Here is a 27,669-nt window from a genome sequence, read left to right on the forward strand (position 1 = left end):
TTTACGGTCGCCATCATGAGCTGATTGGCCATTATGACAGAAGTGTGCCAGAAATCATATCTAATATTCTTCCTCAGTCATAATAACCTTCCATCATTACCAAACTGAACAAAGAAATAGCATGACGGGTGCCGTATACAGTGCGGGAAATGCTTACTCTTCCGGAGCAATTGATTTCACTCCCGGTTTTTAGTGGAGTTCGTGTTGTTTCTTATTTATTATTTATAACTGTGGATGTAAATGTCTTTTGGTTTTATGAGTTTTTGTTTACTCCTTTGTTTTGATTGTTATTGTCTTTAACTGAACTTTATGTTACTACTAAAAAAACATTCGAAATCAATCGCTTCCGTATTTCATACTTTTCAGACACGTATTATTTGCCTTATATCATTGAAATTTATCAGAAGTGCTTGGTGATATATCAGTGATATTCTGTAAAGTGTCAGAATGGTGGTAAATAAGTTACATTTTAAGATGACTCTTCAAAGATATTTAAAGATTAGTATGGCCATATGTGAATGCCATTTCCTAGAGGCGTGTTGTCATACATATATATATAGGGCGGTTCATAACCATTATCAAATTATATAAGTATGTTAAAGTTGTCCTTTCATTAAATACCTGTCACTGAGTACCATCAACAAGGCAGAACATTTCAGGTACTTGTTGGCCATTTAGCCTCTTCAACTGTTCTACTCCCATTTATTTATAGTGTAGTCCTATCATGTAATGTTGTCATTTTAATGTTATATTTAACATTGTCATTTTAAAGCGGGAGGTTTGGAATGCCACAAAACCAGGTTAAACCTACCATTGGTTTTTTTTAAATCTTACAATGTCCTGTACCAAGTCAGGAAAATGGCCATTGTTATTTTATAGTTCGTTTCTGTGTGTGTTACATTTTAATGTTGTGTTTCTGGTGTGTCGTAGTTCTCTTATATTTAATGCGTTTCCCTCAGTTTTAGTTTGTAACCCGGATTTGTTTTTTTCTCAATCGATTTATGAATTTCGAACAGCGGTATACTACTGTTGCCTTTATTTAGGGTTCATATTATACATCATTAGCGTTCCTGGTGAATCCAAAAAGCACTTCTGACGCATTAAATTTATAACGTGTCGTCTTCATAGTGATTTAGATTATAACACAATGTTAACTGCTGTACCCAAATATTTGACATGTTTCCCTATTTTACATGTCTGTTTGTTATGTTCACACATCGTTGTCACTATAATGAAATTTAATGCGACTGTCGTAAAAAATAAAGGCAACAGTAGTATACCGCTGTTCAAAACTCATTAATCCATGGACAAAAGACAAAATCGGGGTAACAAACTAAAGGTGAGAGATTTAGCTAGCTATAAAACCAGGTTTAATCCACCATTTTTACATAAGACAGGAATATGACGGTTGTTATCCATTCGATTGATGTGTTTGTAGATTTTGATTTTGCCATTTCATTACGAACTTTACGTTTTTAATTTTACTCAATATTCGGTATTTTTGTTATTTTACTTATTTTATCTTTTTGTTTCCCTAGATATCTTTCAAACTTTATATTTCCTTGGTTTTTTTATTATTCGTTATGATCAATATAAATATTTGTTTCTGTTCAGTGCATGTAGTGGTAATTTTGACTTTATAAAGAAAAATTATAAAAGATTTTGTACGTAATTAAAGGGTCGTATGAAAAACAATGGTGAAGGCATCTCCAATAGGTACAAGTATAAATACATGTCACATTTACTGAGGCATCCTGACATTGCTTCACCGAGACAATTCCAATAGGTACAAGTATAAATACATGTCACATTTACTGAGGCATCCTGACATTGCTTCACCGTTCAATACATGTACTACAAAATGGCAATAAAAAAACAACAATTAAATCATCATTTACATATATACTAAAAAGATGAACGATTGTGATAGCGATTTAAATAACACGAACTAATTCATTGAAGTTCAAATTTGTTAATAAGTATCGATATAGTGACGAATCATTAATACAGTGTCATTATATATTGTTATTAGTGATTTAATTTGTAAAAGATTAAGCAGCAGAAAGATTTGTTTTAAGATATATGAGAAGTATGAGTTTATTAAGTAACACCTAATCCTAATTACGACATGGAAATGGATATTAGAAAAATGGTAACTTTCTTCATTTTAGGGATACTTCTGGTCATAAATATAGATACATCAGAGGCAGGTTAGTAATATACCTTTGTTCTAATGACAAATATAATGATTTTAAGGGTTTGTTCATCTAATTTTATTCAGATCTGGAACGTTTCAGCAAGAATAAAATATTTATTTGAGATAAAAAAAAAAAAAAAAAAAAAAATAGCAGCATTATTCGGCGTTTCGTGTATGAAAGGATGTTTATGATCGCTCTCAACATTTCGTCTATTTCACTTTTAAAATTCGGAATATAACAGAATTTCAAACATCATGTTTAGTTATGCACCTGTCTTTCTGAATAAACTATGTGTTTGTCACTGCGAAATTGTCTTACGTTTTCATTCAAACAGAAACATGGCAGAATGACGTAAAGATAAGTAAATGTAAATATACTCCACAACTATCCACCAGAGACCTTAGGTCGTGAATAAACTCATCATAGATACCAGGACTAAATTTAGTATATACGCCAGAAGCGCGTTTCGTCTACAAAAGACTCATCAGTGACGCTCGAATCAAAAAAAGTTAAAAAGGCCAAATAAAGTACGAAGTTGAAGAGCATTGGGGACAAAAATTCCTAAAAGTTTTGCCAAATACAGCTAAGGTAATCTATGCCTGAGGTAGAAAAGCCTTAGTTTTTTTCAAAAAATTCAAAAATTTGTAAACAGTAAATTTATAAATATAACCATATCAATGACAATTCATGTTAGCACAAAAAGTGCTGACTACTGGGCTTGTGATACCCTCGGGGAAATAAATCTCCACCAGCAGTGTCATCGACCCAGTGGTTGTAAATAAACTCATCATAGATACCAGGACTAAATTTAGTATATACGCCAGACGCGCGTTTCGTCTACAAAAGACTCATCAGCGACGCTCGAATCAAAAAAGTTAAAAAGGCCAAATAAAGTACGAAAGTTGAAGAGCATTGAGGACCGAAATTCCTAAAAGGTTTACCAAATACAGTTAAGGTAATCTATGCCTGAGGTAGGAAAGCCTTAGTTTTTTTAAAAATTCAAAAATTTGTAAACAGTAAATTTATAAATACATGTATAACCATATCAATGACAATTCATGTCAGCAGAAAAAGTGCTGACTACTGGGCTTGTAATACCCTCGGGGAAAGTCACTAACTAAACGGAATTAGACAGTTAACGAAATACATACCATATGGTAAGGTACACAGGTCCCCGGCATGAAAAGAAATTGGTAGCAAGATTAAAACAATCACAATTATAAATTGATTACAATGTAATTTCAGCACCCCATTTTGAAGATAGATACACCTTTTTTTTTCGCAATAAACTGTATATTAACATACAAACATGACAAACAAATCTATTTGAGTCCATCAAACATTGCGTCAAAAGATTAAATTCAATATTTCGCAAGACATACTAGCTACATCGAGCGTGCACCTCTTCAGGTGAAATCGGGTGTGGATAAGGAACGTTTTGCTCATTGAACATGAATTTTGGTGCTTTGTAAATAATTCAAAGTTTAGATGAAAATTAAGATTATTTATTTCAAAATTAAAAATATTGTAAAATTATTTTTTTTAAAACAACGATGCTGTATAATTGATAATTTTTTATCTTTCCTGTAAATTTTTTCTCGTCTTTTTCATTATTAGCCAATTATGTTCTCAAGTATGGAGCTGGTGGACCCAAAAGTTCTCCATACACAAGAATGAAGGAAACTATTTTTTTACAATAATCAGAACACGTGATATGTCATTGATAAATCGTATAAATAGTTATCATTGTTTTTAACGGACAACACTTATACCATGTTATAATTTGTAATATATCTTTTTTACCTTAAATGTGATAAAAAAAAATTCAAATATGATTCTTCAAAAAAAAAATTAAGCCAGCGTTTACTGTTGACAATGGCCATTTGAAAATAGCATTCATAGGTTTTTCTTTTCCCCGTATCTTTCTATTGTGGTTATTGAACCTTTGACTTTAGAAAAAATATAAAAATTCAATTTTTCGTCGCAGTTAATTTTTCCATAGCAGATTAGATTAAAAAATGATGAAACATTCTAATTATCAAGAAATTTCTTTTTTAAATCAATATTTTCTGTTGTCAACTGCATTTTGAAATGCATACTCAAAACCTCCGTTCGTCAGATGTCTTATGTACAGTATACAAATGGATCGACATAATAGAAAGGTCGACTTTATAAAAGTTTTTTCTTTGCCCACTTTCATTATTTAGAAATAAAAAGTTGTAAGAGTTGTTGAAAGTTCTATCGAATTTTAAGAGATTTAATATAGAAAAATGTAAAAAAATGACGTATTGTGTTTATGAATTTGATATACCGTGCATGGCCATGATATAATTCGACAGATAAAAAAATTAACAAATATTATAGAATAACACAGATACATTCAAAACCAATATTATGTCAATTTACCAAAATTATGAATACTTAATTAAAATACACATACGAGATATCATGTGTCATAATGAATTATATCTCGGTGGGCAATTTAAAACTATCAGAGTTTTAATTTTTAAAAAAATGTTATTAAAAACTAGGGTTATCCCGCTTGGAAATGTCCAATATTCTTGAACATGTTTCCCCCCTTTTAGTCGTGATGTCCCATGCGGTGTTGCCTTCTGTGATTTGGAAAGTAACATCAAAAGGTTGATTCTTAGATCGATAATGTCTTGTGAGAGGAGACTTATTGTTGGTTTTGTAAAATAATCGATGGTTATAAAGCTGAATATCAAATGTGTCCTTTCTTTCTCCAACATACCGGATGCCACAGGTGCTACATGAATACATAAATTGAGTTCTTCTTAGAATTTGAGTAGATGGTATAACTTTGTATTGTAAAGGAGATGACGAAAGAACAGCTAGTATTGGCAGCTTTACAACAAAACCAAAATCTTCTCCCACATTATTGTAGCAACCCGGAAGATGGAGTAGGTTGCATCCGTGACAAATTAGTAACACTTGAAGTTGTATTATAAAAATTAGTTTCATAAAATGCATATTCTACAACAAACAAAAGAACTACTAGTACGTCAATTGGACATGCGTTGATAATACATTCAAAAAGTACCCTTGAACTTTACTGGATAATATTTTTGTTCCCTTTAAAGATTCCGTATATCGTCAAGTTATCGGAATTCAAATATGGACTTATTGTACACCATTTATTGCGGACCTGTCTCTGTATTGTTATGAGATACAATTTATGACTAAAATCAATTTAATAATAATTTAAGATATTTGGATGATATATTGGCTCTTAGTAATGACGACTTCAATATTTAAACTAAAGAGATTTATCCGGTTAAACTAACCTTAAATAAAGCTAATACTAACAATGAATATTATACTGCCCTTTCCTGGAATTTGATATATATATCATTAACGGGAAGCATAATACCAAAATTAATGATGATAGAGATAATGATTCATTTCCTATTAGATGGTGACTCACCATCGTATGGTTTTTATATAGGTTTACTCGTGTGTGTAACAACGTATTAGATTTTAGCAAAAGAAATTAATGTTTTACTGAGAGAAAAAAATTATACCAGGGTTTTCGATATCACAAACTAGTCAAAACATTAACAAAATTTTATCTTCGGCACAGGAACATCATTTGTAATATAAATCAACCCACAGACATCTAATACGTTCAGGTATTTCATATCCAATATTTAATGGTAATAGTCTTTACAATGCACAAAAATGTTGGCGTTGACCTCACAAAACCTTTAAAAAGACGTACTAAGAATGGATATAATTACGATACTGTTGCCAGGTCATTAACGATAGCATATTTTGGCTTTAATATTGATTCACTTATATGGTCTTTGCATCGTAAATAATAACACATTTATTCTAAAACAAGGTGTTGGCATGCTACGGGTTATGTTCTTCTTGTATATTTAAAATAGCATGATAATCAAACTCATACAGAAGGGATTATGCTTGATATTAATATGATGAAGACATAATCTTTCAATCAGTTTAATTGAGGTCTGGAGCTGACTTGTTATTAACTGCTAGTAGTCCTTTGTTATTTTATGTATCATTGTCATTTTTTGTTTCTTTTGTTACCTATCCTGACATCGGACTCGGGCTTCTTTTGAAATGAGTTTCACTGGGAGTATTGCTGTGTGGGGTTTTTTTTACATTGGCTAGAGGTAAAGGGGAGATTTGAGATCTCAAAAACATGTTAAACCCCGCTGCATATTTTTTGCGCCTGTCCCAAGTCAGGATCCTCTGGCCTTTGTTAGTCTTGTATGATTTAAATTTTAGTTCATTTATATTTTTGTAGTATAGTATTACGTTCATTATCACTGAACTAAGGGACCAGTTGAAACACGTCTGCGGGTGCGGGATTTTTGCGTTGTATTGAAAACCTATTGTTGGCGTTCAACTGTTTTCGGCTCTTTGGTCGCGTTGTCTCTTTGACACATTCCAAATTTCTATTGTCCATTTAATCTTTGATGATTGTTTATATGTATTACAAAAAAAGTAAAATCACAAAAATACTGAACTTAGAGGAAAATCCAATCGGAAAGTCGATAATCACATGGAATAACAAAACACATCAAAAACGAATGGACAATAACTGTCATATTCCTGACTTGGTACAGGCATTTTCAAATGTAGAAAATGGTGGATTAAACCTAGTTTTATAGCGCTGAACCTCTCCCTTTGATGACAGTCTCATCAAATACCGTTATATTTACAATGATGCGTTAACAAGATCCTTATAGCATAAAGGATCTTTTGGCACCCTACAGGTATAAGGTTGATTATATATATATATATATATACTACAGAATGGATTTGTCACCAAAAGATAACTACGCGTGAAATGAAATATGGAAGTCTGATATAACTATTTACTATCGAATAAATGCCCCATGATTTAAAACAATAATAATGAAAACAGATCTTATGATGAGCACTACATACCATTCAAGAAACACTATATGGCATGATTTGAATTATGATAAATGATATTTGCTACCTTACAAAAAGTTGAATTTGTTTGCATACTTACCTGTAATTTTTTTTAATTTTGTTTCAGGATGTGCTCCAATGAGATACGACATCGCATTTTATTTCGTTATTGATAGCCAAGTTTCAACAACAGGCTCAAAGAAGGGTCAGGTGGATTTTGCGAAGGAAGTTGTCACAAAATTCAGTGTTGGGTACATGCAAACCCGTTTTTCCTGTCATTTATATGGGACTACTCCGACTGAACTTTTTGATTTCAAATCTAAAAGTACAGTTACTGGTATAAATGATGCTCTGGATGACTTCGTCGATCGAAGAGGATCCGGAAGTGTAGAAACAATAGAAAACTTGAAGTATATATGGACAGACATATTTACCGAAATAAAGGGTGATAGACCAGATATACCAAATTACTGTCTTATGATTGCAATAGGTGAGAACAATGATACATACACCCTAGCAGGAAACCAAAAACCAGACACTATTGATCTTAGGATATATGATGCTGAAGCTGCGTATACACATCGCAATTACTATACTGATAGACAACTTGCGCAGACAGCAACTAAATACATAACGATAAGTTCTTTGAGTAATTTTTTATCAGAGGCAGCAGTATTTACAGCTGACTTCACATGCGATTATTGTAAGTATACTTATATCCAATATGATTAAAATACATATCATGTGTCAAAGTCATGCTTACAAAGAATCAGAAAACGCTCAATGTTACTTTTCATTTAAAAGAACAATCGGGGTCCTTTGATTTTGTCTTTTAAAGCCATGGGTAAAGATTCACTACATTCCATTATATTGTACGTTTTCGTTTTGCAAGGTATGTGTATACTATATTTCATCCTTGCGTTAAGAGAAATCAAAAATCAAATTTGAAATCAAGGAATTTAAAGACAAAGATTTAAAATTAAAATCCACAGTTTTAAAGACAAAGATTTGAACTAAAATCATTAATTCTATAGACAATGATTTGAGATTTAAATGACAATTATAACAGAACATTCTGTATATTACATTTAATAACGCATTCCTGACGGAGTTATGGTTAACAGTATACTGCATCAACCTCTCAACTATACTACTCTAATTTTAATTTTCTGTAAACAAAATAAGCACAGAAATAACATCAGTTGCTTGCAATAACATATTTGTTTTTCTTGCGATACAATTTTCGATTTAAATTGTGCAAATTTCTAAATTCGAAAAGCATATACATACAACTGCGAGCACTCTAAAATCTTTTTTGTTGTGGGGATGTATGAATACCCTGCCACGTCCGGTCTGTGTTTTTGTTAAATGCCTTTCTGCTTTGTATCTATCTGATGATTTAAGACCGTTTTAATTAACTATTTTTATAGTTTAAAATTAAGAATGGAAATGGGTAATGCATCAAAGAGACAACAACTCGACCACATCTAGTTTTCTCTATTGAATTACTTTATATTTGTCATTTCGGAGTCTTTCATAGCTGACAGTGCAATAAGAGTTTGGTCATTGTTGATGGTCGTTCTGTGGCCTATAGTTCAAACGGTTAATTTATCTTGGTCTCTTCTGGAGAGTTGTTACATTGCCAATCATTCTTATTTTATATATGTGTTAAACGTAGCAGCAACTATATAGACACATATGAGACAAACATCGTGCACCATGCACCTAACATCACACTTTATAAAAATAAGTACTGTTGCAAAATTAGTTATTCTAGTACCACTCTTTATATATAAATAAGGCCGCTAGTTTTCTCGTTTGCATTGTTTTACATTGTCATTTCGGGGCCTTTTGAAGCTTAGTATGCGGTATGGGCTTTTCTCTTTGTTGAAGGCCGTACGGTAACCTATAATTGTTAATTTCTGTGTCATTTTGGTCTCTTGTGGAGAGTTGTCTCAACATGGCAATCATACCACATCTTCTTTTTTTTTTGTAATCAATGAATTTTGTAAAAGATTTAATGACTGGAGAATTTCAGAAAAAGTATTAAAAGTTCACATGAATAATTTTAGCTCTTATCTGTATATTGAGAACATTCATTATTATATAAATAAAGCGTATTTACTTTCAATTCTAAGTTTACTAATCGATCCATGGTGATCATTGATATAGTATACAGACCCTCTCTATTTAATAAACTCTGTGACTGCCGTGGATAGTAAACTTGAAAATGATAGCAGATAAAATTCTGAAAATACACTTTATTCGTAGTATATGTATGTTCAAAGTATACAGAAAAACGCAAAACAATAAATTAATTAACACGCCTCTGTGTCCTATAGGTACAGTGCATAGTCGCATTTGTCATCCATTCATATGATTATTCAGATTGAGTTATTTTAGGAGAAAAACGAGAAAAAAGTCATCCGGGTATTGTCCCGTCATTGTACGAAATTTTCAGTCAGATTCAATTTATTGTGGAAAGAAGAGAAGCGACACCAAAAATGAGGTCTTCTCGTTTAATAGTATAGATAGCATAAACTCAGGCAGCTATCACTTAATTTGTATACGGTTGGGGTCTAGGATAAAATTTGAAAAAGTGGCAGAATGAGACACTAAGCAGAAAAATGGTAGGATGACAATTAATGTAAAACAAAAAAGGGCTGGACCGAATAGGGTGAAAAATAAAAAGACAGGACAGTTGTTACTATTCAAAAAATAAATGCTGGACAAAATTTTCATCTTACTGAGTGTACACAACATCTTTTTATCATTATATTAAAGCTGCTCTTCGTGTCAACAAAACTGATGATCAAAAAGGGTATTTGATAAAATTGAAATGAAATTGACTTTTTATAAATTAAATGCATACGAATCTATTTTCGGATTTACCTTCACAAGGAAATTCAAAATCGAAAGAACAAGGAATGTATAATAACGTAGTTGTATGATCAAAAGGGCCGACTTTATCTTTGTCGGAAGGAGTTATCTGCTGAAGTTTAGATTTTATCAATTGATATAATATTTTCATTGAAACTACCGTTTTAAAAAGTATATCTCCCGATATTGATAACATAGAACCAACTATGTATGCTATTATACTTATACACAACGTAAATCTAGTATACTAACATAAACCGTCAACATAAAATATAATGCTATTTCAACATCAGACTGCGTGAATTGTGAAAGATTGAATAAAATTGAGAATGGAAATGGGGAATGTGTCAAAGAGACAACAACCCGACCAAATAAAAAACAACAGCAGAGGGTCACCAACAGGTCTTCAATGTAGCGAGAAATTACCGCACCCGGAGCCGTCCTTCAGCTGGCCCCTAAACAAATATATACTAGTCCAGTGATAATGAACGCCATACTAATTTCCAAATTGTACACAAGAAACTAAAATTAAAATAATACAAGACTAACAAAGGCCAGAGGCTCCTGACTTGGGACAGGCGCAAAAATGCGGCGGGGTTAAACATGTTTGTGAGATCTCAACCCTCCCCCTATACCTCTAACCAATGTAGTAAAGTAAACGCATAACAATACGCACATTAAAATTCAGTTCAAGAGAAATCCGAGTCTGATGTCAGAAGATGTAACCAAAGAAAATAAACAAAATGACAATAATACATAAATAACAACAGACTACTAGCAGTTAACTGACATGCCAGCTCCAGACTTCAATTAAACTGACTGAAAGATTATGATTTCATCATATGAACATCAGGCACAATCCTTCCCGTTAGGGGTTTAGTATCATACCATCATAACATATATGAGAAGAACATAACCCGTGTCATGCCAACAACTGTTTTTAGAATAAATGTGTTTAGTTCCGATGCAAAGACCTTATCAGTGACTCAATATTAACGCCAAAATATGCAATCTTTAATGACTTGACAACAGTATCGTAATTATATCCCTTCTTAATAAGTCTATTCAAAGTCTATTTGAAGTATAGATATGATCTCAATGGCCTTTTAATTACAGGAATTTCATCATCTTTTCAAACCGTGAGGTTGTAACCTTTTTGAAAAAATACAAAATATTTCCTCCAACGAAAACAAATAGAAAAAAACTGTCATCAGGTCATAAAAGATGCAATTCTATCCGATTTCAATCAAAAACATCGTGTGAATAAGTGATTGTAACCAATAAAATCATTACTGAACAAATAGCAGGTATATATATGTAATCGCCGTCTGTCAAAAGAAAATAGCCTTAAGCTGGGGTCACACATTCACGATTTTTACTGCCGTCCTTGACAGGACCATTCCCGATTAAAATTTATTAAAAGTCTGATCAAGATCCTATGAATCGTGGATGGAAATTCAAACTTTAATCAAAATTTGTAAAAAAAAATTTAGTCACGACAACAATCAGATATTGTTCAGGAAACGTCGATATTCAACCTTTTTCAAGCGAATTTATCCCGATATTCCCGTTCTAAATCCGCTTCTAATCCGATTTGTATCTTTCGCCAGGTAAAATTCGACCGAGTCTGTCACGACTGCGTCCCGATTCTACAGAATGTAATCCGACAGAGATCAGATAGTGACAAGACAGTGAACCGACGCTGACGGAAGTTATCCGTTAGAAAACTGTCGGCATAATCGAGATGATCAGGTACTGTCGGAACGTAATCCTATCACGGTCCGCTCTATCGCATTGCAAACGGCTTTGTCTGGTCTCAGTCGTATTGTATTCTGTAATTGTCGGGACTCTGACGTGGGAATCATTGACGAATTTAGAATTAATAACGGGACTGTTTCGGAACGGTTTCGGCAAAAACGGTTCGCAATCGACAAGATCTGGATGCAATCTGGACTCAATCGGCAGAAAAACAGCAATGAAAAATTTCTCCAGATCATTCCCGTTCCACAGGACACCGTCCCGAATACACAGAACATTGTTAGGAATTCGATCCGATACAGAAGAATCTGTCACGACATAGGCAAGATTGTAATCCGACTAGACAAAATCGGCTGAGTTTCCCCGAATGTTACGGGACGCACCTAACTGTCGGGGTGCTTTGCCGAACTATTCGGACCCTTCCCGACCAGTAGGAATCTGTTACGAACTAAAACGACTGCGTCCAGACAATAATAGAACATTCCAGATAATTGAGGATACTAATCCGACTTTTTTACTTTCGTGTCGTATCGCTGTCTGATCTCAAACGGGAGCAATAATTGGCAATGTGTGAACCCCGCATTACAGTACTAAATATAAAATTATGTTATTATGTTTCCCAAATTGAAATTATTTTATTCTTTTCAACATATCTATCGAATCATGTATATCTTTGTTCTTTGTCTTTTTCATACTTTTTACAGTTTGTGATGTGAACTATTTTACTTATGATGAACCAGAAAATTTAAACACTAATGCAGATAAAGCAGCAGGTAAGAAAATACTCTTTATTTTCATTTTTAATTTTTTAGGGGGGTCTCATTTGGGGATTCCCATCCTAGACCCCCGCTTACTGTTTTATCAGATTCCCGTATCTCGTTTACACTATGTACGTAAGCAATTCTCATTTTTTAGTAATTTCCCGTACCCCGCTAGACTTCATTTCCCGTTTTCCCGGCACGGTAAGTTGACTTCCAAGTGTCACGCTTAAAAAAAAATCGGCAATCCCGAGTCACGATTAGACCCCAATGAGACCCACTTTTAGGGGAGTATGAAAATTTAATTGTTCTTACAATTTTTAAAAAGAGTTAAAGTTGAATGAAATAGACCTTGGGAAATTAATTATGAAAATGTAATAAAATTTCAATACAGTGATGTTCATATTTCAGGTAAAATAACGATATTAATGGATTCGGCATGGGAAATAACATGTTGTGGAGTGATTACATCCTGGATCTTTTATGCAAAAGCCAGTGGAACAATACAGATCGGAGTATTACGGCCTATAGATACCAGTACTTACAGAATTATAGGGTTCACTTCAATAATTATTCCAGGTATATTTATGCTTTTGTTTTTGATAAATTTACCTAATTTCTGTCTAATGGATTGTTGATTATATGATTTGCTAAACATGCTCGTCCAAAGGTTCCTTATTGACTATAATTGTATAGACGGGGAAATTATGGGTTGACCTTCAAGTTGATAGAATCAAAGCAAGTAATCAGTGAGTAAGCATGTCCTTTTGTCTCAATAATTTAAACCAACTCAGGCTTTAATAGCACTGGGTCTGGTCGAATCTGTGAACTTAAAAGACTCGTCATCCGAATACACATAAAACTGTCTATTACCTTTCATTGATGTTTATCGCATGCTTTAGCAATCTAATAAAAATATAGATCTCTCATTTCGTTATACTACATATGATTTATGTATAAATATACAGCATGTTTGTATATTGTTCTTATTGTGTCTGTGATATTTTTTGTGGGGAAATGTATCAATTCGGGTGTTTTAGCACTGATTGTGCTGTTTTGAGAATACATAATGTGTAATAGGCTTCAAAACACGACAATTATTTAGCTGCCATATTTCAGTCAAATCAAAATAGACTGAGTGAGAAAAAAAAATTATGATTATACGATATGGATGCGAAAAAAAATGATAAAATCGTGCACAGAAGACTAAGTTTATGATATATACATGCATTGGTTCAAGAATTTAATTAACAATTTATTTTCACAAGTCAAACGTTTCATGTGACTTTAATTGTCATTGTAAAATTTTCGATTTATTTTTCATTATGTGCTTATTTCTTTATCCGAGCCGATTATTTGTTGTTGTTTGCGATCCAATCAGGTTCATGAAATACAAAATTCTATATTTAAAATAAAAATTCTAAGAAATGAATAGTATTATTCCTCCATCAGAGTTAATTTGCTTATTTTATTATCCGAGCAGATCATTTGTTGTTAGTTGCAATTCAAGATGATGTCACCTTATCATCAGATTATTTAGTGTCAATTGATTTTGTAGACACTTACATAGATACCTTGGTTACTTATGATAATGCTGCCGACGAAAATATTGCTATCAAAGAGGGAGATAAAATTGCATGGTATGTACATGTTGTGTACAAGATGTAAGTTTGTACAAAATATGATTTGTACAAGTTTTTTGACACATACCTGATTGCGCTAGGTAATAAAAGTTTATCTTATAAAATGTATCAGTTTAATGTCTTAAATTCAAATGTATATTCTTCAACCTAACATTTAGTGTTATTCTCCTTGTTCTAAAACTGGAAACTGGACGGTTTAAATTATAATTTTATTTTTCTCCTTATACCAAAATCATATCCTTAAAAAGTCTGTTTGTGTTTTTATAATGTGTTTGTATCAGGCTCAATATTAGACTGTATCATGTAGTTGTGAAAATATGACAGACATATGCTAAACAAAAGACTAGGTGCTTTCATCATCCATTTGTGTTAAGCTGGTCATAAAACACTGACAACTTGTACACAAAATCTGTACAAATTATAATTTGTACAACATTACAACGTATACACAAAATACATATAAAAAGAGTGGAATAAGATTCCGCACAATAAATAATAACCTTAAGTTCTATAGTATAGTAACTGTAACAGTTATAGTACATGACAAACGTTATTTCTTAATAAGGATGATACCATTTTAAGGATTAAAGACTTGTTAAAGTACATTATGAACCTGACTATTGAAAATATAGATTATTAATTGTTTGTTAAGGATGTACTTAGGTGAGGTTAGGTGAAAATTGATAAATTAAGAAGTTAAAATTGATACTATAAGCTAGTAGAGCATCAATTAAGGAATAAAATAAGGTAAAAATATTGATAGGTCATGGACCTCCTTTTCGAGATATTTGAGATTTAAAATATGGCGGGAAAAGGCTGACTCGGACTTTTACCTTATATTTGCATTGGTATTATTAGGTCTCGAAACAAAAGAAAGAAAATTAAGAATCTTCTGAAATTTTGGTAAATGACCTTTCATGAACTATTAAGTCTTATATGAAAAAAAAATGGGTGTTATGGGGCAAAATATTTTACATTGTATTGTATGGAAAAACACCAAGGAGTCCAAAAATTTGACACAAAATCCAAAACCTCACCTAAGTACATCCTAAATTATATATTTATTGTATAATAATTTAATTTTGGATGTAACGCGTCTTCTGATTGGCTGACGTTATTTTGTTATGAGCCCATATACATAATTTAGTCATGTGACCGTGACGTCAGCAACGTTTTTTCATGGTTTTCGACGGTTTAAAATGGATTTAGAATTAAATTATAAGAAATGACTGTAATATTTTTTCTGTCTATTCGAAATAACATAAAAAATGTGGTGCACACTGTTAAATAACCCGCTACGCGCGTTATTCAGTGTGCACCAAACTTTTTATGTTATTTCTTCATAGACAGAAAAAATATGACAGTCATTCCTTAATTAACTCAGGCTGTACAGTTATAAAAAAATATTCTTTATGAAACGTTTAAGGAGTTTCTTAAGGAGCAGATTATTCCTTGATTGGTGATATACAGTATAATCGCATGATATAGGTCTCGAAAAAAACGATACAACTTGGTCTAAACTTGAATATCGTAAATATAACTATTCTTATAAGACAGAACATGATATACACTCACGTTTGAATCAAATTTAGTGTACACTGAAAAATAAAGACCGTTAACACTGAATAAAACAGACCATTTACACACTGAAAAAAAAACCCTACCGTTTACACTGAAAAAGAATGATCAATTGAATTCAAAATGGTGTTTACTTCAGTAGAAATATCAATTAACATATTAATGATAAACATATTTACAAAGGTCACATTTTTTTAAATTCAACAAAAGATATGACACCATTCATATCACGACATTAAAAAAAATAACTAAATGGAGTACACTAGTTAAGACGTTTTTTTTTAATCTATAGGTACTCGTCTGGTGCCAACATAATATCGTATGCGGTATGTGCAGCCAATACACGAAGTGACTGTCCACAGACAACAAGACAAGTAACGTATTCAGGAGAACTGGAAGCTGGTGAAACGATCGACATTTCGTCTGCGTCCACTCTCAAAAATAAAGCATGGGCTCTAAAATTTACAACCAAAAATAGTAAGTATATATTAAGAAGCGTGTTTTAAATCAAGAATGAAGCTTCAGAATTGAAGCAAAACTTGAAGTAAGATCGTTTACTCTTATCCATTACTTTACCATCATTACAGTTTAGTGTCTCATAATTGCATCGCATCATGACACAAAGCTATTAGTTTCATTAAATAAAAAAAAAAACATCTTTGAATTATTACGTACCAACTGTTAGTTTTGATTGGTTTCCTGATTATGTTACTGATATTCTATTGGCTAAAATTGGTTACTAAATTGGAAGTTTTTACGAAAAGGAGAAGAACATATATACAAGAAAGAACAGAATCTGGATTTAATAAAGTAACATTATCGGTACTCGAGACCCGATCGCTGAATTATGCTGCTAAAGGTTAGCGTCAGATACACATTGTTGGATAAGCGAACACATGGGGTCTCTTCTTTTATAAAGTGATATACACAGACATGTGTAACTTTTTAGGAATGTCAAATATGTTAACGTTATTGTGGAAAACATTAATTTTCACTGAATGTAAATGGGTAGAAATGTATATAGCAATAGATCATAAATATTCATCTTCTGTTAAGATGTCTGACAAAACTATGTTTTTATCTTTTTCATCTAATTATCATGAATGATAGCTTGTCGATAACATATGATTCTAAAAGATTTAAAATTGTCCAAAAGCTTGGAAATATATAAATGCATTGATAAAAATAGGTAAAACGAGAAAAGCGAAGTTGGAATTGAGGATAATTTGAGTAAAACCATTTTCACGAAACTAATCATGACAAATTTAGTTCTATTATAAAATTGAGAATGGAAATGGGGAATATGTCAAAGAGACAACAATCCGACCAAAGAGCAGATAACAGTCGAATGCCACCAATGGGTCTTCAACGCAGCGAGAAAATTTCACACTCGGACGTGGGCCGCAGCTAGCCCCTAAATAAAAATGTTTACTAGTTCAGTGGAAATGGTGTCATACTAACCTCCAAAACGTATGAATGAACTACAATTAAAAACATACCAGACTAACTACAATAACGGTTCCATATAACCTTCTACATTGACGCTTGAAAAGGTCTTAAGATCGTTTAATAATAATTTCCAAATAGCTGATAATTTGTATTGCAGACACTGAAATTATTATCAGGACGAATGAAAACGAAACAGAACTTGAAGAGAACACTGCAGTTGGAAAATCAGCAATTTTTCTGACAATTGAAGATCCTGATGCCTTCGAAGACTACCTATTTACAGTATCAGGGGATCTAGACCATTTGGAGTTAAACATTGAAACGAGTAAGCTTAACTAATGTTCATTTACCCGATACTTTTTATCAGGAAGTCACAATCCATAGTCAGGTGTTGTCCACATCTTCATCCTTAGTTCTCCCTTTTCTTCTTTGGTAACCGACCGTGCGAGGGCTGTATAGCCAGTCAAGGTCGTTAAACACTTCCATATACATTCTTTGGTAGAAGATTATCAAACAGTTTCACATTTCTAAGGAAACGGATGAGTCTAGAACAGTTCTAAAGAAAAGCACGGATCATTTGTCTTAAATACGTATTTTCAAATATGAGAGATACAAAGACAGATAACCCTTAAAGACAACCATTTATTAACGAGATTTTTTAGCAGGCAGATCAACATGTCACTGGATCAGACTATTTTCTCATATGTGTCCCTTTTTAAATCGGTCTGGTTAAAACGATCTTCATTGTGTCTGTCACTTTTTACCGTCAAATACAATGGTATGCAGTCATTGCACACACTTTACAAAAATCTTCATATTGTGACTCAAAGCTAATAGTTTCCTCAATCAATATACAGAATCCTAGATTATCGATTGATTTCACGGCTTTTTGAAGTCAAATGTACATGATCCGATCTTGATAACTTTTACCCAGACTTTTCACCAATCACATGAATTACCAATCACTTTTGGGTATTTTTCAATAAATGTACTTTCAAATTGATTCAATTGACCATGGACATTTTAATGGAAATTGAGTAAATAATTCAAGGTACTTAATTTCCTGACACTCATTGTTACAGGATTTGTTTACATGTGAAATAATTGTTGATTTTATCTTATTGGGAAATTTTCTAAGTTTCAAAATAAAAATTGATCATCCTGTAAATTTTGACACAAACTTAAACTGTATAACTACACATAATACATGATTAGATTTTCGATCAAAGTGTTTTAAGAACGCCATTCTTAAAGCAGCTTGTGTAGTGTTTAGATATAAAACATATTTTCTTTTGAACGGATTAATTTAATCTGTAATTTGCATGAATTGAAAAAAATATCAGTTGAACATCAGTCTTCAAAATTGAGAATTGAAATGGGGAATGTGCCAAAGACACAACAACCCGACCAAAGAGCAAAATTCAACCGAAGGCCAACAATTGGTCTTCAACACAGCAAGAAAATCCCGCACCCAAAGAAGTGCTTCAGCTGGCCCCTGAACAAAAATGTGTACAAGTTCAGTGATAATGGAGGCCATACTAAACTCTAAACCATATAGATGAACTAAAATTAAAAATCATACAATATAGGCTCCTGACTTGTGACAGTCACAGAAATGCGGCGGTGTAAGCAATTTTTAACTCACCTGGCCCGAAGGGCCAAGTGAGCTTTTCCAATCACTTGGCGTCCGGCGTCCGTCGGCGTCCGTCGGCGTCCGTCGTCGTCGTCGTCCGTCGTCGTTAACTTTTACAAAAATCTTCTCCTCTGAAACTACTGGGCCAAATTTAACCAAACTTGGCCACAATCATCATTGGTGTATCTAGTTTAAAAAATGTGTGGCGTGACCTGGCCAACCAACCAAGATGGCCGCCATTGCTAAAAATATAGGGGTAAAATGTAGATTTTGGCTTATAACTCTAAAACCAAAGCATTTAGAGCAAATCTGACATGGAATAAAATTGTTCATCAGGTCGATCTATATGCCCTGAAATTTTCAGATGAATCGGACAACCCGTTGTTGGGTTGCTGCCCATGAATTGGTAATTTTAAGGAAATTTTGTCGTTTTTGGTTATTATTTTGAATGCTATTATAGTTAGAGATAAACTGTAAACAGCAATAATGTACAACATAGTAAGATCTACAAATAAGTCAACATGATCAAAATGGTCAGTTGACCCCTTTAGGAGTTATTGCCCTTTATAGTCATTTTTTACCAATTTTTCGTAAATTTTGTAGTCTTTTACAAAAATCTTCTCTGAAACTACTAGGCCAAATTTTACAAAACTTAACCACAATCTTCATTGGAGTATCTAGTTAAAAAAGTGTCCGGTGAACCGGCCAACCAACCAAGATGGCCGCCATGGCTAAAAATAGAACATAGGGATAAAATGTAGATTTTGGCTTATAACTCTGAAACCCAAGCATTTAGAGCAAATCTGAATAGGGGTTAAATTGTTTATCTAGTCAATATTTATCTGCTCTGAAATTTTCAGATTAATTGGACAATGGGTTGTTGAGTTGCTGCCCCACAATTGGTAATTTTTAAAGAAATTTTGCTGTTTTTGGTTATTATCTTGAATATTAGTATAGATAGAGATAAACTGTCAACAGCAATAATGTTCAGCAAAGTAAGATCTACAAATAATTCAACATGACCTAAATGGTCAGTTGACCCCTTAAAAGAGTTATTGCCCTTTATATTCAATTTTTAACAATAATCATTAATTTTATTAATTTTTGTAAATTTTTACAAAATATTTTCCTCTGTGTAACTAAAGGGCCAAGTTTCTTATAGATAGAGAAAATTGTAAGTAGCAAGAATGTTCAGTAAAGTAAGATATACAAACACACCACCATCATCAAAACACAATTTTGTCATGAATCCATCTGTGTCCTCTGTTTAATACATGTATGCACATAGACCCAGGTGAGCGACACAGGCTCTTAAGAGCCTCTAGTTTGTGAGATCTCAACACTTCCCCTATACCTCTAGCCAATGCAGAAAAAACAAACACTCAGCAATACGTACAGTAAAACTCAGTTTTAAAGAAGTCCAAGTCCGATGTCAGAAAAGGTGTCCAAAGAAACTAAGCAAAATAATACATAAATTAACAAAGGACTACTAGCAGCTACTGACATGCAAGCTCCAGACCTCATATACACGATTGAAAAATTATTTCTTCATCATATGAAAATCAAGCACTATCCCTCCCATTAGAGGTTTAGTATCATATCATCATCACATATATGAGAATAACATATCTCGTATCATGCCAACAACTGGTTTTAGAATGAATGTGTTTATTTCCGAAGCAAAGACCCTATGAGTTAATCAATATTAATTCTAAAATATGCCATCCTTAGTGACCTGACAACAGTATCGTAACTATATCCCTTTTTAATAAGTCTGTTTAAAGGTTAGGTAAGCTTTTGAGATGGATGCCGATATGTTTGTGCTTTGTAAAGTATATTACTTTAAAAGATTGGATGGGAAATACCTGAACGTATAAGATGTCTGCATATTGATTTATATTTACGAATGATGTCCTTGTTCCGATGATAAAACTTAATAAATGTTTTGATTTATTTGAAATATCGAAAAACCTGGTGTACATTTTAATAATTTGTCAGTAATACATTAATTACTTTCGTTATCAGCAAATGCGTTGTTACCTACACGAGCGAATCGAACAAGTTGGGATATATAAACCATAAGATGGTGACAAGGAAACGTCACCATCTAAACATGGATAATCAACAGTAGGAAATGAGAAAAATCATCTCTTTTATCATAAATTTTGGTATTAAGCTTACCGTTAAAGAAATTGATATCAATATCCAAGAAAGGGAAGTGTTCATTGTTAGTATAAGCTTTATTTAAAGTCAGTTCATCAGGATAACTCTCTTTAGTCTACATACTGAAGTCGTCATTATTGAGAGCCAATGTATCATCCAAATAATTAAGTGTTATTAAATTTTTGTATCAAATGTTGTTTCGATGGGTCTTTGCTGATTTTAGTAAATTGTAACTCATTACAATACAAAAACAGGTCCACAATAAGTGGTGCATAGTTAGTCCCCATTGGAATTCCGATAATTTTACGATACACGGAATCTCCAAAGAGAACAAAAATGTTATCTAGTAAAAATTTCAAGGGCAGTTATAGAATTAAGCAGGTCCAAATGACATATCTTTGTTGTTACTAAAAAATTACCTATATTTGTAAGGTATTTTGTGCATATACATACATATAATTTTATTTCATTACTCAAAAGTAATGTACTTTTCATTTTTTCTCAAGATTTGCTACCCGGACATAGCCATTTTTCGTACAATAGGATGATGCTCATATTCATTTTTATTATTCACGGAGCTTCCATTTCATTATTTCAAATGCTAATATAATAATTCTAACACCATTTTCTGCTCAATCATAACAACGAATTGATAGGTTTTGTAAATATTAAGAGCCTTTTATGTTCACAGTGACCCTTGATTTAAAAAAGAAGTGGCCACCAGGAGGAGTGGATAAACCACAAGTTGTGACAATTGTAGGCACTGATACATGTCAGCATACATCTACTGTCACCCTAACTGTTAACTCGTATAACGAGGTTAGTAGACTTAGTAAATAGTGTGTACTGATACTATTGATACATGTTCATATCATACATCTATTGTAACTCTTACTGTTAACTCCTATACTAAGGTTAGTACACTTAATAAGAAGGGTGTATTGGTAATAGTGTGATACTGTTAGCATACATCTATTTTAACCCTTACTGTTAACTCCTATACTAAGGTTAGTAGTAAGCAGTGTGTATTGGTAATATTGATACTGTTAGCATACATCTATTATAACCCTTACTGTTAACATTTATAATAAGGTTAGTAGTAAGCAGGGTGTTTTGGTAATATTGATACTGTTAGCATACATCTATTATAACCCTTACTGTTAACATTTATAATAAGGTTAGTAGTAAGCAGGGTGTATTGGTAATATTGATACTGTTAGCATACATCTATTATAACCCTTACTGTTAACATTTATAATAAGGTTAGTAGTAAGCAGGGTGTTTTGGTAATATTGATACTGTTAGCATACATCTATTATAACCCTTACTGTTAACATTTATAATAAGGTTAGTAGTAAGCAGGGTGTTTTGGTAATATTGATACTGTTAGCATACATCTATTATAACCCTTACTGTTAACATTTATAATAAGGTTAGTAGTAAGCAGGGTGTTTTGGTAATATTGATACTGTTAGCATGTATCTATTATAACCCTTACTGTTAACATTTATATTAAGGTAAGTAGTAAGCAGGGTGTATTGGTAATATTGATACTGTTAGCATACATCTATTATAACCCTTACTGTTAACATTTATAATAAGGTTAGTAGTAAGCAGGGTGTATTGATAATATTGATACTGTTAGCATACATCTATTATAACCCTTACTGTTAACATTTATATTAAGGTAAGTAGTAAGCAGGGTGTATTGGTAATATTGATACTGTTAGCATGTATCTATTATAACCCTTACTGTTAACATTTATAATAAGGTTAGTAGTAAGCAGGGTGTATTGGTAATATTGATACTGTTAGCATACATCTATTATAACCCTTACTGTTAACATTTATAATAAGGTTAGTAGTAAGCAGTGTGTATTGGTAATATTGATACTGTTAGCATACATCTATTATAACCCTTACTGTTAACATTTATAATAAGGTTAGTAGTAAGCAGGGTGTATTGGTAATATTGATACTGTTAGCATACATCTATTATAACCCTTACTGTTAACATTTATAATAAGGTAAGTAGTAAGCAGGGTGTTTTGGTAATATTGATACTGTTAGCATACATCTATTATAACCCTTACTGTTAACATTTATAATAAGGTTAGTAGTAAGCAGGGTGTATTGGTAATATTGATACTGTTAGCATACATCTATTATAACCCTTACTGTTAACATTTATAATAAGGTTAGTAGTAAGCAGGGTGTTTTGGTAATATTGATACTGTTAGCATACATCTATTATAACCCTTACTGTTAACATTTATAATAAGGTTAGTAGTAAGCAGGGTGTATTGGTAATATTGATACTGTTAGCATACATCTATTATAACCCTTACTGTTAACATTTATAATAAGGTTAGTAGTAAGCAGGGTGTTTTGGTAATATTGATACTGTTAGCATACATCTATTATAACCCTTACTGTTAACATTTATAATAAGGTAAGTAGTAAGCAGTGTGTATTGGTAATATTGATACTGTTAGCATACATCTATTATAACCCTTACTGTTAACATTTATAATAAGGTTAGTAGTAAGCAGGGTGTTTTGGTAATATTGATACTGTTAGCATGTATCTATTATAACCCTTACTGTTAACATTTATATTAAGGTAAGTAGTAAGCAGGGTGTATTGGTAATATTGATACTGTTAGCATACATCTATTATAACCCTTACTGTTAACATTTATAATAAGGTTAGTAGTAAGCAGGGTGTTTTGGTAATATTGATACTGTTAGCATACATCTATTATAACCCTTACTGTTAACATTTATAATAAGGTTAGTAGTAAGCAGGGTGTTTTGGTAATATTGATACTGTTAGCATACATCTATTATAACCCTTACTGTTAACCGGTATAACGAGGTAAGTAAACTTAGTAACGCGTAGGTCATGATACATGTTTTTTTTTTTTTTTTTTTTTTTTTTAACATACTAGTACATCTAATGTTACTCCTACTGTTAACTCTTACAACGAGGTAAGTAAACTTTGTTATGCTTTGGTACTCATACATGTTGTCAGACATCTACTGTGATCCTTACTAGTTAATCTTATAACTAGGATAGAAAACTTAGTAACACGAGGATACTTATACATGTCAGCATATATGCTATATAGATACAATGGATAAGCGTGATTCTTGAAAAAGAAACCATGAGCCCGGAGGAATCCACGGTTAATGAGTAGGCTGACGTCACGACAATTGTTTAACTACTGTTGACCTTACTGTAAACTCTTATAACGAGTTTAGTTAAGTAAAAAAATGGTGGGTAATGATACATCTTAGTATACACCGTTTCCCTTACTGTTTACTTTTATCACGAGGTAATTAGACTTAATAACGCGTGAATAATAATACATGTTACCTAAGTTATAGTGGGTACTGATATATGCCAGTATAAATCAGCTGTTTGCCTTCACGTTTGATCTTACTGTTAACTCTTACTTAGAGGTAAATAAAATCAAGTTTCGCATGGATACTGAAAAATGTCCCCATATATCTACTATGTGCGCATACTGTTTACCCTTATCAGGAGATTAGTGAACTAAGTAAATAGTTATCAAAGGTACCAGGCTTATAATTTAATACGCCAGACGCGCGTTTCGTCTTCATAAGACTCATCAGTGACGCTCAGATCAAAATGTTTTAAAGCAAAACAAGTACGAAGTTGAAGATCATTGAGAACCCAAAATTTCAAAACTGTATACAAAATACGGCTAAGGTAAACTTAGGAAATAAAGGTTACTGCTTCATATTTACTTACATTTACTGTTACATTACTGTTAGCTATTATAACAAGGTCAGTAAACTAAGTAACGCTTGAGTACTGATACATGTCACTATATATAATCTAATGTTATCCTTACGGTTAATTCTCATAACGAGGTTTGTAAACATAATCAATAGTGGGTACTGGTACATGTAACCGAATATCTACTGTTACTTTTACTCTAATAATTAGGTTAGTAAAATGTGTAAGTAATTGGTACTGATTAACTATTAGAAGATGTGGTATGAGTGCAAATGAGACAATCTCTATTCAAGTTTCAATTTATAAAAGTAAACCATTACTGATACATATTAGCATATTTCTAATGTTACACTTACTGTTAATTCTTATAACGAGATTAGAAAACTTACTAAGTAGTGGGGACTGATACATGTCACCGTATATCTACTGCTTCTCTTACTGTTAACTCATACACTATTTAAGGTTCTCATCTTCGTGTCATTATGATAAATGGCTTCAAGCGAATTATTTATTTTTGAAAATTTTGTTCACTCTTTTAGCTACATTTCCTTTATAAATATAAATATGTAATGGATCTTTCAAAAGTTCTGCTGTCTCCATGCCCAGATTGGCTTATTCCGTTCAATTTTGTGGATCAGACAATTGTTTTCCTCTAGATAACTTAACTTTTATATATTAAAGAGAGCCCATAAAGTTAAGGAAAAAAACATTTTGAGTTCTGAATTTTAAATGTCCCTTTGTATTTTATAATGTGTAGAAAAAAGGAATTCAATATCCTCAAAACTGTACTTATTCCGATAATTCACAAGCTCAACATTTTCTAATAAATTGACAATTTTATATATTTTATCAAAAGATAAACAGTTTAAGTATGTACTATTTCATCATCCGAGATTTTGCTTTCATCATTCGAGTATTTGCTTTCAGTAAAACATATTTTTAGTTTGTTTTGTAAGTTCTAAATTAGTAATAGACTCAGTAAGTTAGATCGGTACTTAGCACTTAAAACTAAAAAAATAAAACAAAACCACACAAAGTACCGATTCGAGAGTACTTATAGTTATTCAAGCAAATTTGAACTATCATTAACTTTTCTGTTTTAACCACCTATCATTTACTTTTTTGTTTTAGCCACCTTTCATTTACTTTTTTGTTTTAGCCACCTATTATTTACTTTTATTTTGTTTTAGCCACCCATCATTAAATATTAATTTTTTTAGCCACCTTTCAGTATCTTCTACTTTGCTTAAGCCGCCTTTCATTAGCTTTTATTTCGTTCTAGCCACCTTTTATTAACTTTTATTTTGTTTTGGCCACCTATCATTTACTTTTATTCTTTAAGCCACCTTTCAATAACTTTTAATTTCTTTAAGCCATCTATCATTTACTTTTAACCACCTATCATTAGCTTTAATTTTCTTTTAGTCCCCTATCATTAACGTTTTGTTTTAGTCCCCTATCATAAACGTTTTGTTTTAGGCACCTATCATAAACCTTTTGTTTTAGGCACCTATCATTAACTTTTATTTTCTTTTAGTCTCCTATCATAAACGTTTTGTTTTAGGCACCTATCATTAACTTTTATTTTCTTTTAGTCCTCTATCATTAACGTTTTGTTTTAGTCCTCTATCATTAACGTTTTGTTTTAGTCACCTATCATTAACGTTTTGTTTTAGTCCTCTATCATTAACGTTTTGTTTTAGTCGCCTATCATAAACGTTTTGTTTTAGTCACCTATCATTAACGTTTTGTTTTAGTCACCTATCATTAACGTTTTGTTTTAGTCCTCTATCATTAACGTTTTGTTTTAGTCGCCTATCATAAACGTTTTGTTTTAGTCACCTATCATTAACGTTTTGTTTTAGTCACCTATCATTAAAGTTTTGTTTTAGTCACCTATCATTAACGTTTTGTTTTAGTCACCTATCATTAACGTTTTGTTTTAGTCCTCTATCATTAACGTTTTGTTTTAGTCACCTATCATTAACGTTTTGTTTTAGTCTCCTATCATAAACGTTTTGTTTTAGTCACCTATCATTAACGTTTTGTTTTAGTCTCCTATCATTAACGTTTTGTTTTAGTCACCTATCATTAACGTTTTGTTTTAGTCTCCTATCATTAACTTTTTTGTTTTAGTCCTCTATCATTAACGTTTTGTTTTAGTCACCTATCATTAACGTTTTGTTTTAGTCTCCTATCATTAACGTTTTGTTTTAGTCTCCTATCATTAACGTTTTGTTTTTGTCACCTATCATTAACGTTTTGTTTTAGTCTCCTATCATTAACGTTTTGTTTTAGTCTCCTATCATTAACGTTTTGTTTTAGTCTCCTATCATTAACGTTTTGTTTTAGTCTCCTATCATTAACGTTTTGTTTTAGTCTCCTATCATTAACTTTTTTGTTTTAGTCACCTATCATTAACGTTTTGTTTTAGTCACCTATCATAAACGTTTTGTTTTAGTCACCTATCATTAACTTTTATTTTCTTTTAGCCACCTATTATTAACAACCTTCCTCACATCATTGAAATACTTGAGAGGACCAAAACGACAGTTCCTTTGTTCCAAATCAATGTTACAGATGCTACCAAGGATGAAATATGCAGCACCATGCGGCTAACATTACCTAATACGTTCAGCTTTTATTTTGTTTTTGGCCACCTATCATTTACTTTTATTTGGTTTAGCCAATTTTCATTTTTTTTATTTTCTTTTAGCCACCTATCATTAACTCTTATTTTAGTCGCCTATTAGTAACTTTTTTTCAGTTAGCCACCTATCATTATCTTTTGTTTTCATTTAGCTACCTATTATTAACAACCTTCCTCACATCATTGAAATACTTGAGACGACCAAAACGACAGTTTATTTGTTCCAAATCAATGTTACAGATGCTACTAAGGATGAAATATGCAGAAC

At 32.2% G+C, this 27,669-nt stretch overlaps 1 protein-coding gene across 1 annotated transcript in view; it reads left to right on the top strand.

Moving 5' to 3' along the window:
• Positions 1–2,054: 2,054 nt before the first annotated feature.
• The window catches only part of LOC139487986 (uncharacterized), a 29,043-nt gene continuing 3,428 nt past the window's right edge, over positions 2,055–27,669 (top strand). The window contains exons 1-8 of the mRNA XM_071273279.1: positions 2,055–2,210; positions 7,252–7,827; positions 12,467–12,535; positions 12,932–13,099; positions 14,079–14,160; positions 16,034–16,218; positions 17,348–17,515; positions 21,678–21,805. Coding sequence (XP_071129380.1) covers positions 2,129–2,210; positions 7,252–7,827; positions 12,467–12,535; positions 12,932–13,099; positions 14,079–14,160; positions 16,034–16,218; positions 17,348–17,515; positions 21,678–21,805 — 1,458 coding nt within the window. The 5' untranslated portion in view covers positions 2,055–2,128. The remainder of the gene's footprint in view (positions 2,211–7,251; positions 7,828–12,466; positions 12,536–12,931; positions 13,100–14,078; positions 14,161–16,033; positions 16,219–17,347; positions 17,516–21,677; positions 21,806–27,669) is intronic.

Source organism: Mytilus edulis, chromosome 9 (genome assembly GCF_963676685.1).
Source record: "Mytilus edulis chromosome 9, xbMytEdul2.2, whole genome shotgun sequence".
In the NCBI taxonomy this organism is placed as follows: Eukaryota; Metazoa; Mollusca; class Bivalvia; order Mytilida; family Mytilidae; genus Mytilus; species Mytilus edulis.